Here is a 17453-nt window from a genome sequence, read left to right on the forward strand (position 1 = left end):
GGCTGGGAGCAACCCGGGACAATGGAAGTTGTCCCTGCCCATGGCAGGATGTGGCACTGGTTGAGTTTTAGGGTCCCTTCCAAGCCAAACCAGTCTGTGATTTGATGCTGATTGTCTGACAAAGCTTTCTATAGTGTTTGGCCACAATTAGTCTTTTTAACCGCTGGAAGGTTAATGGTTACCTTCCACTACCTTACCACACACATACAGATGAATTTTTCATACAAGTTTAGAAAATGCTGAACAATGTTTTTAGAAAATAAATATTAAAAATGTAACATTTACTTTAAAAATATTTTAAAACCTGAAGCAAAGTAGTATTTACTTCAGAGAATCGCAGAAAGGCTTGGACCGGGAAGGACCTTAGAAATCGCCTATTTTCACATCCCAGCCACAGGCTGGGAAATCTCTATATAATTAGGATATCAAGCATGAAATAATTATTCGCGCATTTTATGTGTTTTTATATTAATTTAATATTTGTTTTGTTTAGACACGGGTATCCCCAAGAGCACACGGGGTGCGGTGTGGGGCGCGCAACAGCAGCTGCGTGAAGAGAGCGGGCCGCGGTGAGTTTCTGACCGCGGCAGCTCAGGTACGAAAAGAAAAGGTGGAGGGGAAGGAAAAACATGGAAAAGGCAAAGATAAAGGACCCGATAAGGAAACAGACAGGGAAATGCCACACATCTCCCGGCCAGAGCGGCCATCTTCCCGCTGGCTCCGCGCACCCTCCCAGCGCAGCCGGGGGGCGGCACCGCCGCCATTTCCGCGCGGCGGGGGCGGAGCGGGGCCGGGCCGGGGCGGGCGATGGCGGCGGCGGCGGCGGAAGCTTTGCCCGCGGCCCGCCTGGAGAGCGTGCGGGCGCTGTCGGGTCTGTTCCGGGAGGCGCAGCCCAGGTAGAGGGGAGCAGGGAGCGGCGGTGCCGGTGGATGTCGGGCAAGACTCGCCTGGGCTCCCAGCGAGGTCCTGCCCCTCGTGGAGTTGGCTGCGGGATGGAAAAGGGGCTCTCCGTACCCCTACAGGGGGTGAATCAAGTGCCTTTTCCTGGGGCTGTGTTTCTGGGGGGTGAGCTGTCCCTTCTCCTGTCCTGCCCCAGGGGGCCCATGAGGAGCTGCAGTGAGCTCAGTCCTTGTGCCTGTCGTAGGGAGGAAAGGTGTTTGTCTCTTAGTCGTGGGTGGCATAAAATGTCCTGGAGATACAGAATGGCTTGGGTTGCAGGAACATGACAGCTCATCCCATCCCACCCTTGCTATGGGCAAGGAAACCTTCCACTGTCCCAGGTTGCTCCAAGCCCTGTCCAGCCTGGCCTTGGGCATTTCCAGGGATGGGGCAGCCAAAGCTTCTTTGGGCAACCTGTCCCAGGACCTCACTACCTTCACTGGGAAAGATTTCTTCCTAACATCCAGTCTAAACCTACTCTGTCAGACTGAAGCCATTGCCCCTTGTTCTGTCACTTCAGGCCTGTGTAAATAATTTCCATCTTCCTTGCAGGCTCCTGTCAGGTACTGAAAGGCATCATTTAGGTCAGCCCAAAGCTGCTCTTCTCTCAGGCTGAGCACTCCCAATTCTCTCAGCCTTTCCTAATAATAGCAGAGCTGCTCCATCTGTCTAAACAACAACACCTAAACAGGTGCCTCCTCTGAATTCTCTCCCAACAGCTCCATGTCCTTTCGATCCCACGGCTCAAGGCAAGTGGGGTCTCACCTGAGCAGGGCAGAGAAGCAGAATCCCCGTCCCCTGCTGCCCACGCTGGGGGCTCAGCCCAGCACAGGGGGCTCTGGCTCCAGCACACAGGGCCAGGGCACGGCCAGCTCTCACCACCAGCACCCCAAAGTCATTCTCCCAGGGCCTCTCCATCTGCTCATCCCCGAGGATTCTCCTTACCCAGGTGCAGCACCAGCACTTCGTGTTGTTGACCGAGTTGTTGACACTTGGCTGTGTGATTTACTTGAGGCTTCCAGTGCTTTTAGTTGATTTCTTTATGCTTCCTTTACTAAGCTACAGAAAAAAAAAAAAAAAAAAGAAAATGGCTTTATTTTGTTCCTGGGAATGTTGTGAGGATAAGTACTTTAAAGGCTTTTTAGGGACTGCTTACAGGAATGGAGTTGTGCAAGTACCTAAAACTTAGAGTGGAAATGCAGAATTGTAAATTTGTGGATTTGATCGCGTCGTTCCTGACTAATTTTGTGGGGGGTTTTTTTGAGCTAATCTTTTGAACACAGTTTCATTACTGTTTCTAACTCCATGTTCACTAGAGTGGTATCTTGCAGAGCTTCAGTTTTTAACAATCAAACAGGTCTTACAAGTAGTGACAGTAATCTTCCTTTTGGCATGGGTGCAGGAATTCTGACTCTTTCTTTTGACTTTACAAGAAATTGTGCGTGTCTTCCTTGTCCAAGAGCTGGGCTGCTGTGCCCTTTGCCTCTGCTTCCTTTTGTATTCCTGCAGAACTTGCTGTGGAAATGAAGGACAGGTAGCAATAGCAAAATGTGGAGTTGCTGTGTTAGGCACCCAGATACAGGAAACTGAAGTTTGTGGAATACCCACAGAGCTGTTCTGGATGGATTTCAAGGGCTGTTTACAATGCAAGGTATTTTTTAATCTAAAATCCACTTAGGGGGCTCTTTGGTAGTTTTATAAATTAAAAATTAGGGAAAAGATGTTTTCCATTTCAAAAATATATTTTAAATATTTATAGCTGCTTTCTATGTGAATCTTTGTTGTACTGCTGTAACTGTAACAGTTTTAAAAAACTGTTAGTAAGCATTGCTGTGGAACAGTTTTCTCAAGTCAGTCTTGACTAGTTTCTTAATATCAGCTAAATATTTTCTGCTGTTCTTGCTAATTTGAGGAATTTTTTTTTTATTCAGAAGGACGGTTTTATTTAAATTCCTTTGTAGTATGCACTCAAATTGCAGTGCTATTGAATGCTTAGGTACAAGAGTCATATGTTAAGTTTTCTCAGAACAGAATCCTGCTCTATCAAACAACATTTAAGTCAGTCTGTGTTCATTTGGAATACCTTTGGCTTGCTTGCTTAGGCTTTCAGATTTGATTTCTGCCCGCAATGATCTGGCTTGAGCAGTCTCATAGTGTTTAAGAGACAGATTTGGAGTTCTGTCTCTCCTCAATGATGTAAAAAAATCATCATCTTCCACGTTTACCCCGAGGACAGACACTTCCTTGTGTACCCCGCACTTGTTCCATTAGGACACACAAAGTTTTCATCTTCATATTTTACTGGAAATGTCTGTAGTCTTAGGTTTTCTTTTACCTTCAATCTAATTTTAAAAGAAAAATTGTCACAGCAGCTCAGCGTGCTTCTGATCCAGTGTCTGACTAAAAGTTCTGTTCTGCTGCATAGCTCTGCTAGGAGAGTGGAGCTTTTCCAGCACAAGAATAACTGTTATCCTTTTACCCATTTAGTCACAAAAATGTGCACAAAAGTTCTTCTGGCTTCTTTAATTTCTCTTTTTACCAATTTAAATAAGTGAACGTTGTACAGTAGTATGTCTTGCACTGACCACTGGGTTCTGTATTTTGCAGTTGTGTCAGGAAATGTTTGGTTTCATGGGATAATCCAACAAAAGGCACAGGCAGATAGAAGGAAACTACAGTGGGCTGAGTGTTCCCATTTTAAAGTAATGTCAGAGTTTAAGAACTTGGAACAGCAAATGGTTTTGCTCAGTGTAGAAAGCACTGAGCTGTGTAGAAGCACACTGGCTGGGGACTACCTTACCAGACTGTAGCTCTTGTGACATTTAGAAAAACTTGTCTCTGGTGCATTTCCCATGGGGACTGTGGTATGTCAACCACTGAGTCTTCTCTTGGCACATCATGAGGTGGCAGGAGCTACACTGCTTCTTGTAAGCTGAAGGTTCAAGTTCCATGAATATATTGTCTTCGGTCTTGAAACCAAAACCAAATTCCAAACTTTCTTTCTGGTTATGTAACCTCTGCTATTTTCTTTAAGACTGAGGACCAGCTCTGCTTTTGGTCATTGTTTTTTTTGTGCTACTTTGGTATTTTCCCTTCAGTATTGCACCACTGTAAAATGTAACTTCTTCCCCATAATGCTCAAGTGATGCTTTTTAATGTTTCAGTGTAGATGGAGAACGTGTAAATATATTGGTCTTGGTCAACTGTGAGGTTGCAGAATAAAATACATACTTCCTGGAGATCTGAAACTTAATGTTGTGGTAATTTACTGACATTAGTGTATGTTGTTGTATTTCTTAGCACACTCTCCTTTCTTTTTAAGTTTCCTCCACCCCCTAACAGACCTCAATATTGGAGACCCTGTCCTGTCAGTATGATGTAGCCTAGCATAAAAGTGTCACTATTGCAGCAGCAAATCTGATAAGGAACTTAGAAAATGTGAACTCTGAGTAAAGACTAAGAGAGTTTTGTTTAGTCTAGGAAAGGAAACATGGCAGGAGCAGAGGTGGGAAATAATGGCTCCAGACACATCCAAGGGTGTGCTTAGGGACAAGGTGGATTGGCAGTGTTTGGTTAATGTTGAACTTGATGATCTGAAGGATCTTTTCCAACCTTGCTGATTCTATGGTTTGATTTATGGATGTGATCACTTAGGAAAGAGGAGGTAAAATTTCTAATTGTGCAAATGTGTAGGCATTTGAGTGAGCATCAGAATGCAGGTAATGCCATATCACCCAGTAGTGTTTCATCAAGAGGATTTTTAATTCTCCTTTAGGAAGAGTTTTCTGCATGAACATTTTATTTAATGCTACTTTGCATTTCCTCTCATCTCATGCAGTGTCATGTATATACCTACCAGCTATACATATTAGGGAGAATTTTTTGTTTCCTTTTCATTAAAATTCCAAAGAGCTGTTGAAAAGTCACGAGGAATACTAAGGCAATGCCACTCTCCTACAGCCCCTTTTCTGAAAAGGCTAATGGGAGAATTGTGTCAAGTTTTTATTCCTTCGACTTAAAATTTCAACTATGAGTAGTTGAATACTCAGAATAGTTAAAGATTGCTGCAGAAAATCTTTGGGTTTACAATAAGAAGTGCCAGTGTCATAGGCTTTTTGGTAGGAGTGCATTTTTGTTTTTTCTTCACCACAAATTTATGTATTTCAGAGAAACGGCGGAAGAAAGTGTATTTCAGGATGTCCTGGACATCCTGACAAGCACCTCAAGTGCCATTGAGCAGAGCTGTAAGGACTCCTGTGGAGTGGCAGATCTAGACACCTGCCTGCTGCTCATAGCAGAGTGCTTCAGGTGTCTGAGGAATGCCTGTGTGGAGTGTGCCAAGAATCAACATGTCTTGAGGTACAGTTATTAACCCTTTTAGCCCAGACCAAAGTACCACCGTCTGATGTCGGTGTGGTTTTATAAAAGAGACTCTTATTTTATATTGCTGTGTTAGCTGATTTATTAACTGGCATTTCCTGCTTGATGGAATCGCTTGAATTCAGATATGCAAGAAACAAAAATAGCTGACCTATTTGTAGGCCAGTTTGGGGCCCTGCTCAGCAACAGAACAAAGTATTTGGGTCCACAATCCAAGTTGATTACACAAATGATATAAGCCTGTTGGAAGCCTGACTGTAGCACTATCCTTTTTTTCTCTTTCTTTAATTTTTTTTAATAACATAATGAATAATTAAATGGTTATAATAATCAGTTACAGAATTAGTATGTCTTTTAAGGTTCATTTAAATCTGTCTGGCTTTCCTGGGAAAACACAGCATGTAAAACTGTGCATATTAATCCTGATATATATATATATATATATATACACACAAGCAAGTTGAGCTTAAAGGATATTAAATCAATCTGGTTCCTTAAGTTATTTAGCCTCTCTATTCTTTGCAATGCAAATCATTCTGAGAGTCTACCTGTGGTTTCTCCTCACTGGAGAAAGGATAAATGATTACTTGGCCTTCTCTGCTTCTCTCTGAGAGTTGTGGATGTTTCCCTTTGAGCTGGCCCTGTTGTTTTTTGGTAGCTGTCACTAATTGCTTTGTTGGCATTGAAAATCCTCCAAGTTTATTATGAAGTAAGATACATGACTCTTGTTCTGGATGCTTGACCTCCAGACAAAGCAAAGTTTTTACAGAAATAAAGCTGTTTAAATTATAGGAATAACTTGATAATGTTTAATGTCTGATAGGAAGAATAGCAAAAAATGAGGAAAGGGTACTTAGCTCTGAAGGTTCTGTGCCCAAAATTGGTAAAATGCAGAATAATGTAATAAACTCCTTTGATTTGCTTCTGATGGTAGTAATGTGGCTGCTGATAGGCAGGCAGCAATGTAGGAGAAAGTATTTTTGTTTCAGAGGTCCTGAAGATGCTAAACATTTCCTGTTAACTTCAGTGAAAAGCCTTTTAAATTTTTTTTGAGTGTATTTAATATCACGTGAATTATTGTGTTTTATTCCCAATTTAAAAATAGGAACTTGGGTCTCATCTCCACATCTGTCCATTTGATAAAGTTGCTTCATGGAATACAAATCAAAGAAGAATTGTTACTGACTGGTAAGGCTGGGGATTTTGTTAAATGTGTAGCCTGCATTATATTTTTTTACACATGTGGTATGATATCACTTTACTGATGCATTTGTTTTGTAAATAAGCTTAATTCTTTCTTGAATTGCAGTTAAGAATTGGCCCTCTCTTAGACTGCTTGAAAAATGTCTCAGCCTCAAGTCTAGTTCACCTGTATTTTCACTGAACTGTTCCTTATAGATTGCTAAAGGAAAGATATTTGGAAACGTTTTAATATGAAGCAGAAAAATTGGGTTTTATAAAAGGAAAAGTTCCTTTAGTACCTCCATTCAGCATACATTCTGCTGTTTTACTGTCTTTTTATTTGCTGATACTTAAGATAATTTATCTGATTCCAGGAAGCAAATTTTGGCTTCTTAAAAATTATTTTTAATTTTCATTGGGGTACCATGGCTGCTGGCCAGTCTGGGTGGTATCTGCCAAGAGTTAAGTACTGATTTGAGTAGTGTTCGCATTTCCTTAACAGATGATTTTTTTTCTTTCAATGCAGTGAAGAGAAAATGTGACTCTGTAGTACTAGTGGTAGTTATTGCTACTCATTTCACTGGATATTAAAGGTTTTCAGTAATTCTCACAATCTGTGTTTCCCAGTGTGTGCATGTGGAGCTTTATACATTGGACTGCAGTTGTGACTGTCTGTGGTTGCAGACAGCGTAGCATGTTTGTTTTCTTGTGTGTCAGTTATTTCTTTTCACTCCTGTTCCTCAGATGAAGTTTTTTACTGGATTCCTGCTGCTGCTTTTCTGCTGTTTTGTGAAAGCAGGTGAAACAGCTGTCATACAGTTACAGTTATGCTATACAAAAACTATACTAAAGAAAGAGAGAGGATACATCAGAAGGCTAGACAAGAATGAATAATAAAAACCTGTGACTGACCAGAGAGTCCAACACAGCTGGACTGTGATTGGCCATTAAGAAAAACAATTTACATGGAACCAATCAAACATTCACCTGTTGGTAAACAATGTCCAAGCCACATTCCAAAGCAGCAAAACAGGGAGATGCAAGTCAGATAATTATTGTCTACATTTCTCTCTGAGGCTTCTCAGCTTCCCTGGAGAAAATCCTGAGCAAAGAGGATTTTTTCAGAAAATATCATGGTGACACTGTCCAGCCTGTCATTGTGTGTGCTGGGGCCTTGGACAGCAGTGGGTTTACAAAGCTGTACAGGTAAAGTGGGCTTGCCACCTTCAGCCCCTTGAAAGCATCAGGAAGATGCTACAGTGGTGTAAGAATGCCACCTGCCAGAGGTGCTGCCCAGCACCTGCAGGAGAGGGAGCAGGGTGTGCTCACTGTTGGATGCAGGCATGGCCTCAGGTCTTCCCTTTGGCCTGATGGCTGCTGGTCCCTGCTGGGCTGTCATGTGTGTGTGCTGGGCTCTGCTCTTGGGTTTGAAGAAGGAAGGGGAATGCTATTGAGCAAAAAGCCAAGGGGGTAAAACCCAGTAATTTGATTATCTGCTTCAGGTACTTTTTCCTAGCCAGAAGATGGTGTAAAAATCTCTGTTTATCAACACTGAATATAAGGGTGACATTGACAAGAGAGTTTTTAACAGAATTTTGGTAGAAGTTGTTTTATGAGTGCTACTCTACATAGTCATTCAGTACATACATCTGAGTTAAGATTTGCTGTATTGGCCCAGGGTATGTGCTTCATTTGATGCTGCAAGTAGCATTGATCACCTTGGGGAACCTCTGCAAGGATCATGTCTTATATATTCTATGTATGTTAGTACAACAACAGAAAAATTGTAGGCAAGCAAATGTTGCTAATTCCTTGCTGAGTGATCTTATGAACTTTGTTGTAAGTGGAAGTTAATGTAGTGCCTAGAGCCACAGGTTCCTTTGGCAGGGTTTACCTCAAAAGTTAACTGTTAAATTTGGCTGTTAGTTGTACTGAAGAAAATTGCTAAATTGGACTGCTGAAACAAAAGAGACCCATGAAATTAGTAAATGGTACTGTATTTATTAACTGTGGTTCTGTTTCATGATTCTCCTCATGTTTCATATAGGAAATCAGGTCACAGGGCTAGAGTAGCAAGTGTATTTTGTTCTTGCAGGTGTTAAGTGGAGTATTTCAAGTTGTTCATTTGGGTGTGTATCATTTCCTCTCTCAAATGGCTGCTTGGGTTGGATGATCCGTCGTGGTGCCTGTGTATTTTCTTAAGGTTTTTAAAATACCTTCATATTGCTTCCACAGCAACAAAGTACAAGGAGGAGGAGGTAAGGCTGTACTGCAGGATGAGCAGCACTAAATAATGTTTATGTTCCGAAATGTCACATGTTCATTTGAAAAATTCCCAGCACAAATTATTGTAGGCTAAATAAACTTGAAGTTCCGACATTATTGTATTTACAAAGATGAGATTAAAAATTCTTTCTACAGACTGAAAAATTCATTTAACCTGATCTATGGCAGGTTTGCACTCTAATCCATTGGTAGCTGTTAAGGCTAGTAAGTGAGTGGTGTGCTAATTTTTGTAAGAAAGTTCAGTGTAGTACAATTTCAAATGAATAAAACTAGAAGTGAAATAAAAAGTATGTAATGTGTGACCACTGCTGTGACCAGTGTGATGGTTAAGGGAGAGGACATGATCAAAGAAACAAAAAAGGAGGTGTTGTGCAAAGTGGTATGACTAAAAACTGTTGCTAATATTTATTCAAATAAATCCAGACTCCTTTGCATCCTCTCTGCTATGAGTAGTACTTTAAAAATAGCTGCCCAGGGGTTATATACATGGTTATTTTGGCTTGTCAATTCAGTATGTTTACTGAAACAACTGTACTGCATGTTTTCACCGTAGATCTTACTTTTTCTTTTTTTCACTGCTTTACAAAAATGAGATAAATTACTGTATGTTTGTAATGCTTGTCCCAGCTAGCTGTGGAAAAAGTTACTGTTTTGATTACATAATATAGCACTAAGGCAGTGGGCCAAAATCCTTGAAGGTGAGTTAGAATGTCTGTCCTGAAATAGCTCTTTGAAACTTCAGGTAGGTTGAAAAATAGTTAATTCATGCATACAGCATTCAGAGATTGTTCAATCCCTTGTACAATCCAGCTGTCCCTGTAGTAAGAGTCTCCTTTCTTTTTAATACTTGTATTAAAAAACCACAAACATTTTTAGTCCTTTCTTTTATGGTATTGCTAGAGTTAGCTGTTTGCCCCCATTCTTCCTCCTTGCCACACCATTGCTGGTACAGAATGTTTGGAGCCTGTGTTTGTGTCACAGGCACTGCTGGGGATCTCAGCCAAAACCTGTGTCCAGGTGTGCTGCCTGTTAAGAGCAAGGTTTGGAGTGTTTCTGCTCGTAATTTTACAAAATCCAGAAATTTGGTTAAAATGTATTGGATTATAGCTTGAATCCGTGAACAGGAATTTGACTTTGCTTCCAATTTTCTGCAGTGTGTTCAGGTGTAGTTAAGCAGCTACAGATACTCTCTTCAGAACAGAACTTACAGCATGCCTTTAAAAGCAGTGATGAAAGATGACTCTATGTAAGTTTTTTAATACTGCGCTTATTATAGTAACCTGAGCATTTTCTGGTAGGATGTTCAGCAGCATGAATATCATATGTCTAACACCTGTTCATGCTTCCTTTGGTGAGGGAGGATGTGTGGGAAAATATGTGATATTTTAAACATTTTTCAAGTACTACAAGTGCCGTGTTCTTATAAGGGAGCTATAAAAAATGTTCCTTTCTTTGAGCTTTTTTTCTCCCTCTTGTTGTTTTTTCCTCTTGTCTTTTTTTCTCTTTTTTCTCTCCTTTTTTCCTATCCTTCTTTTTCTTTCTCCTATTTTTATCCTCTTTTTTCCTTTATCCTTCTGTTTTCTCTCATCAGCTGCCTTTTTTTCCTTTCTCCTCTTTCCACCCAGACCATTAGTAGTACCATGGATTCATCCCCAGTGTTGTTGAACGGCTCCAGCTGTTCTGGACCTGATTGGTTCTCATGCATATTTTTCTTTTAGTTAATGACAACCCAGTTTTTCTTGACCCATGGTGCTTTATGGGTTGCTCATGGTCTGGGAAGAAAGTGCCTTTGGAAGTATTTTGTAATCCATCAGTGTGGAGGAGAAACACTCTGCAGATGAGATATCGATGAGTAACCTTTGAATTCAGAACTTTGTGTAAATAAAACCATCACTCCTTCACAGATGCTAAAAATAAATTTTAAAAAGCATAGGGTTATGCACATGCCTCAAAAATGACATGTAAGGGACCTAGGCCTGTGTATAGTTTCCAGAGATTGTTTCTTGTAAAAGCCAAATGGGATGGAAGAATTTCATCTTTGATGAAGTAAGAAGACAAAAGCTCCCCTGAGGTCTACAGGAGAGCATCACATGGCTGAGCCGAGAAGGATACTTGATTTTTTTATAAGCTTTTGAAGGTTAAGACATGCAGGGTTTCAAAAGTCACTAAATATAAGCTGTAGGTGCTCATATAGTACTAGAAAATCATGTTGACATTTCCTTGGGAGAGATGGCTGAGAATAAATGGCAAGAGGAAATAAATTTCCAGCTGCTAAATTGGATACCTTCTCAGTTCTAAAAAGGTGTTAATTCAAAGTACTTTTCAAAGGTTTACAGAAAAGGAGATATTTAATCAAATGTTTTTGTTTTTCTGAAGAAGAACATGAGTAAAACAGAGTTAAATAATGTTAGCAGAAGTATTCCTGAAAACAAAAATGAGTAAATTCCAGTGAACTGATTTCTGCTTTTTCAGGAGGGTGTAGGGGAAACAAAACTTTTAGTTCTGTCCTCACTCAGTGAAAAAAACAGGAGATGTTTCTTTGCTCTGACCTTTTCCATTTCTGCACTCAAGGATTGGCAGTTTGGAATTACAGTGGAAAATCAAGACTGGCTAATTTTGAAGGTACAGAAGAGCAAGGGAAGAAAATGCTTTTCAGGCCTGCTAAAGCACACTGAGTTAGTTTTCCTGTATTCCTTCTTAAATGGGCAGCCATGTGTCCTTAACTGTTTACTGTTTCTTGTCAATATTTATTTATCTCTTTCTTTATTTTCTTCCCCTAGAAGAAAAGGGGAAGAAGCCTTCCCCTAAGGCTATGGTCCCCTTAAAAAGATTATTTTGGCAGTAGGAGAATGAGCTAGAAGTAAATACTTGGACTTCTGGAAATGCATTTGAGTGGTACCTTTGCAGAACCAGTGAGTAGAAAAATCTGGGCATTTAAGGCTTAGTTAGTTTGAAAATCTGAGCATTAGAGTCTTATGTACTGGCATCACAGTCTAACTAGCTTTCACCTATGCTTGAAATTATTTGAAATGCCTGGTCAATCAGTGAAGTATTTTAAATCAACAGGAAACATAGTGGTCAGTTATGGAACCTAAATGTTCTTAAATGAATGCCAATATTGACTGAAAGAGTCAACTCTCATCTTTTGTGCTTCCCTTTTATCTCTTGTCCAGTATTTTTCATTCTTCTCTTTTATTCTTTTAGAAACCTGCGTTTTGCTTTCACTTCTTTTTGTAGTTCTTTAATCATGTTGCAATCGAATGGTTTAATTTCCAAATTACTGCTCATGTTTTCTATATAAAAAATAAATATTTTAAAGCTTGCTTAGAAAGTGTGGTGGAACACAGATAGTAACTTTTTGCTAGACAGACGTCATAGCAGAGCTTACCCAATGCATTTGGGAAACCAGATTTTTATTGTCTATAAAAAGAGGCCTGTAACTGAGCAAGTGTCTTCAAACAGGCTTGTTTATAGGGATTTGGAGAAGGTGTAATTTCTAAATTGTGTCTTGGAGACTTTCACAGACAATGGCTACTAAATTTAAACCAGCAGGATTAAGGAAGGAAAGTTAATCTTTCCTCTCGTCCCACGTCAGTGCCCCAAATATTTATCTATGAAGGAGGAGTCGTACTGTTTGGTTGGAGATCTTGAGGGTGTTTGTGACCAAACAGTAAATTCTTGTGCTGCAGATTTTTTTGTACTAGTCATGTTACTTGCTGATTTACATGGAATGAGTGAGTGGGTATAAAGCTTGAACCATTTTAGCTGTCATACAGTCACCATGAATGGTTGATAGGTGACATTTCTCAATTTAGGTTCACATTAACTTTTCTTCTGAGGGAGAGGAAGAGGGAGAAAGCAGGTCCTGAATAGACCCATAGTCCATGGGATTAAATCCCAAAAAGTAGCATGAAAGAACATACCTCAGCTGCATGGAAGAAAAGAGAATTTAAAAATCTGCACTACCATTTATTTTTGTATTTGGGGTTTCCTTTTGCTTACAGCTAGCATAATTAAAACTACATATGTATTACAGCTTAAATAAACCAGCTGCTAACTTTAAACAGACTTTTTTTAGACATAAGAATAAAGGACAGCTCTGACCTTAGGAGTTGCCAGTTTCAATGTGTGATCTTTGCTTTGTCTGTTAGGGTTTTTGTATGGGGGACTGGTGCCAATACTTTGCTGCCACTGTTAAAGTAAAAACTATAATTACATTGTCAAAATAATATTTATAGTATTTTCAGGGAATAATTGTGGGAGTGTGATGAATATATTATACTCATCAAACTTTTATGTAAACATAAGCATGAGTTTTTTATTTGAGTTATTGGTGTTGTTTTTGGCCTTTGTGTTTTTCCAATCTGTAAAAATAATATTGGGATTTTCATGGTCTCTAGCATTTGCAGAGTGTGTGCCCTAACAATCAGTCGATATGCTATCTGGTAGAAGTAAACTACTAGTTGCACTTGTATTGGGATTTTGGTTTCATGTTTCCATAGCTTAAGAAAATCCTCTGTTTTTTGAGTTTTCCTATCCCCTAATTACTATAGCTCAGAGCATTTTGCTACTTTACCAAACAGGAAAGTTTTAAGTAATTGGTTTGTACTTTTCTACCATTTGGGGTTTTTTGTTGTTGTTCTTGTTTTTCCCTTGTGTTTACCTCTTTTTTTTTTTCTTAAATGAGTCAGAGTTCCTCTTAAAAGTGAATATGAACATCTCCCAGAAACATACATGGTAAGAAGCAGTTGTGAGGTTTTCTAGAAATAGGCAGTCATCCCTTGGCTGGTTAAAGGTACAGGCAGAATTTGCTGCTGGGCACTGGCAACTTACCAGATGCACATATGCTCCAGTCCTGCCCTGTATGGAAGCTTTAACTGTACAATATTCTGTCTCTGCTCTGTTTTGGTGAATATTGGCAGAGATTGTTAATTGACTGTCTTCAGAACACCTACAGCAAGGATGTGTGACTTCACGTTCCCAAATCATGTCAAGCTGATGCAGCCTCCTGTGGACAAGAATGTTCTCTTGGTTCTTGTAGTTTGGTCCAAAATTCATGGAAGGCTGTGGAAAGACTCTGATTTGGGTGAGTCTTGGTTTAGGTCATTGTTCCAAGGCTTTGTGCTTTGGCCTTTTTGCAGGAACTCCAAAACAGGGAACCAACCTTTACACCACTTCCAGCTGTCTGTGAAAGAAAAAGAGCCAAACCTGGACCAAGAGCACTCAAACTGATGAGTTGTCCTGAGTTAGCAAATACAGAATTCTCTTTAGCTCTTGTGCAGTACTGGCCTTACCTGCAGTGGTTAACTCTTGCCCCATTCACTGGGATTTCCCACACTTTGGATCTCGCACAGCTCCCTGTGCCCTGCAGGTCTGGGGCATTTGTGTGCATTGGTGTCATACAGCAGGAGCTGAGATTTTGAGTAAATGCCAGTGTCACCAGTGTTTTCAACCTGACATGTCTGTATAATGCTGGCTGTGACTTCTGGTATTAATGTGGGAACTTGATGCATGCCTTAATTTCTTTTTTCGCTTTTTAAGATTTGGAGTAGGGTGGGGTTTGCGAGAGTTTAGATCCACTGAAGAAGAGCATTGTAGGATCCATTGTAGGACCAGGGACTCTACTTAAATGCAGCACTTTGTTATCTTGAATGGAGAAAAAAAGGAAGAGGGATTGGGGCTTCCAACTTCCAGCAGGGTTGGCATCTTCATTACTACAGCCTGTTGTAGTAGTTGTAGACTCTTGTCTCCAAATATAGTAAGCTCCAGTTTGCTGTGTTTATCCCTTATTAGTCCCATGGAAGGATCTCATCTCATTTTAAACCCTTTTCCTAACTGTAGTCTAAATGTCCTACTGTTGGAATGCAGTGATTCATGGTAGGGGTTTTTTTCTCCCTACTGAGGGCTTGATTCTCTCCTTGAGTCTTGCTGCTTCTGCAGTAGAGGTCTGATTTAGAATCACAGAATGGCCTGGGTTGGAAAGGGCATTAAAGATCATCTTGAAGATCATCTTGATCATCCACACTTCCTCCCATGGTTCCACTATCCCAGGTTGCTCCAGGCCCCATCCAGCCTGGCCTTGGACACTTCCAGGGCTGAGGCAGCCACAGCTTCTCTGGGCAGCTTGTGCCAGGGCCTCACCACCTTCACAGGGGAGAATTCCTCTATAATATCTCATCTAACCCTGCCTTCTGGCAGTGGGAAGGCATTCACTCTTGTTCTGTTAGTCCAGGCCTGTGTAAATTGTTTTTCTCTGTTTAAGCTGTGCTGAACTGAATTATTTTATCGACTGTGTATATGTGAGTATAAAAATATTTTATTGCAGCAAGTTGTGGAGGCACAATTTGAACTGCAGACCAGATCCTGCCTATTGGGGTTTGCCTGTCAGGTACTGATGACATGGTTGGCATTGGAAGCAGACTTTGAAATAGTGATTAAAAAACTGGTGCTTCCCAGCAGTTTGATCCTTGTACTGATGGTCAAAGCTGTCCTTGTGGTGGTACTCATGGAAAGATGTTTTGATTGCTGTACTGGGAGGCAGAGGCAGTGACTGTCTGAGTGTCTGTAAATCATTTTCCTGCTTCTAGGAGAGAGAGTAACCTGGGGAAATATCTCTAAGTCAGAACAATTAGTAGGTCAGTGGGCTGCCCTGTGGGCTTCCCTGGTCTCATTGCTGGTACAGCTTTTAGACAGTGTGTAGAGCTAGTTTGTTTTTTTCCTGCTTCTGCAAATTGGAGGCTTTCTAGTATAGCCTGCCAAGATGTTGCTGATTTATGCCACATGCATAGTGGTTTTATAATGTGGACTGATATCCACTTGGAGCACAAAGGAAATAGGAGTTTGCTGATGTCTATTTAATTAGAATGGTTTCTGGTTACTTTGGTTGAGGCTTGAAATGAATGGTAATGCCTATATTTCTGTGGATCTCTAAATACAGTGTTCTTTAAGTCCTTTCCTTCCTTCCTTGCTCTTTAGTGTCCCCTACCCAACCCCAGCAAATAATGTCAGCAAGATTCATAATGAGGCAGGTTTCTGTTCTACACAAATATATGTGAATCAAACCTTACAGAAACATCCCTAGATTTAAGATGGTCACAATGTTTTTTACAGGGCCATTAGGATCTCAAGATAAAGGTGGGAAGAATGGGGCAAACAAACCTTTTAATTGCAGAGAGCTTCCTAAAGAGAGAGCGTCATAAATTTAATGCAGGGAGAAGAAGCTTAACTTTTTTTCCCATGTGCTGAGAGGAAATATCCCTTCTAAAGAGTCTCCCACAGAGGCCCCAAGGGGGCTATATTTTTTCCTTCAGGGAGAGTGAAGATGGAAGGAGGGTGAAAAGAAGCTAGAGGAAGATCTGGGCAGAGGGAAGCAATGGGAGGCATCTGTTGCCTGTTGGGAAAAAAATCCAAGTGGTTATAATTATGTAGGAGTTACACATGTCACTCTCTCAGCTGTTTGATTATCATTGCCATGGCACAACTTCCATACTCCCAGTTACAGGAGCATTGTTCTGGTGGAAAAGAGGGAGTTGTCTAACCATGGCTTTCCAGATAACAAAGCTACAGGACTTTCATGTCCCATTCTGCAGCACCCTTTTTTGCTAGCACCTTTGGGCTTGGAAAGAAATGTGTCTCTCCCTTTTTGCTGAGAAGTTTAGGGAATATTGTCAAGTTACATGATGTGTAGATACATCAAGAAATTTTGTGAGACACATCAAGTTCTTTCCTTTTCTTCCATCCTCTGGGCATATACCATGTGTGGTACAAAAGGGGCCATAACATGGCAATGAGAAGAGGTAAGCTGCCTTTACAGGTATTAAAATAAATTATAATGCCCCAAAAAGTTGATGCTAAAACTGTGCTGTACGTTAATGTGGACATGCAAGTAAAAATACTAAGTGCAAGTTTGCTAGTAATTCTGTATTCCAAAAGGACTGTGGTCCATTTATTAGCCAGGTACAGAATATAAATGGTACAAGTAAGCGGGGGGAAGTCTGATACTCTTTGCACAGACTTAGAGAAAAAGATCATTCAGCTCTTTGAGGGCAAATATAAGCACTTCAGTGGAAATTTTGGGTTAAATGAAACAACGTACACAGTATGCTATCAAAAGTAATTGGAGATATTTGTTCATAATCTTGGTTAGTACTTTACATGTTAATAATTTTTTCTTCTTTTTTTTTTTCAGACCTGTGCAAAGTATCATGTAGGAGGAGTGTGTCTCACAGTCAGACACCACTAATAGTGCATAGTGGGTGGCCAGTCCTTCTTATTTTGCTTGGTTTCCTGGTATGGTTTAAGCCTGGTTTGAGACTCCCCAGTACTTCAAACTCGCTGATTTCCCTGCTGCAGGACCTTTAAAGAGACATTGCATTAGATTTAGGCTCAGCTTTTGGGCTGATTCAAGAACAAGATTTTACATCCTAGTGCATGCAGAAAGCTAATAAAGGTAGTTCCCAGGTGTGCAAGCACTTAAAAATGTTTCACTTCACATAGGAGAGTCTCAGGCATGTGCTTTTGCTACTTGAGGGGATGTAACAGGAGTCCTATTTCATATGCCTTTAGATTTTAACAGATAATTTGTTAAAGAAATGAGCACATTTATGTTTACTTTCTAAAACTGAAATGATGCAATTAAAATAACAGGAGACAGAGAAAATTGTTCT

The 17453-nt window shown here is 40.4% G+C and overlaps 1 protein-coding gene across 1 annotated transcript in view; it reads left to right on the forward strand.

Annotated features, from left to right (window-relative positions):
- Window positions 1–804: 804 nt before the first annotated feature.
- ATXN10 (ataxin 10) overlaps window positions 805–17453 on the forward strand; it is a 78814-nt gene continuing 62165 nt past the window's right edge. Inside the window, exons 1-3 of the mRNA XM_030960534.1 lie at window positions 805–896; window positions 5107–5298; window positions 6425–6507. Coding sequence (XP_030816394.1) covers window positions 808–896; window positions 5107–5298; window positions 6425–6507 — 364 coding nt within the window. The 5' untranslated portion in view covers window positions 805–807. The remainder of the gene's footprint in view (window positions 897–5106; window positions 5299–6424; window positions 6508–17453) is intronic.

This window comes from Camarhynchus parvulus, chromosome 1A (assembly GCF_901933205.1).
Source record: "Camarhynchus parvulus chromosome 1A, STF_HiC, whole genome shotgun sequence".
NCBI classification, from domain to species: Eukaryota; Metazoa; Chordata; class Aves; order Passeriformes; family Thraupidae; genus Camarhynchus; species Camarhynchus parvulus.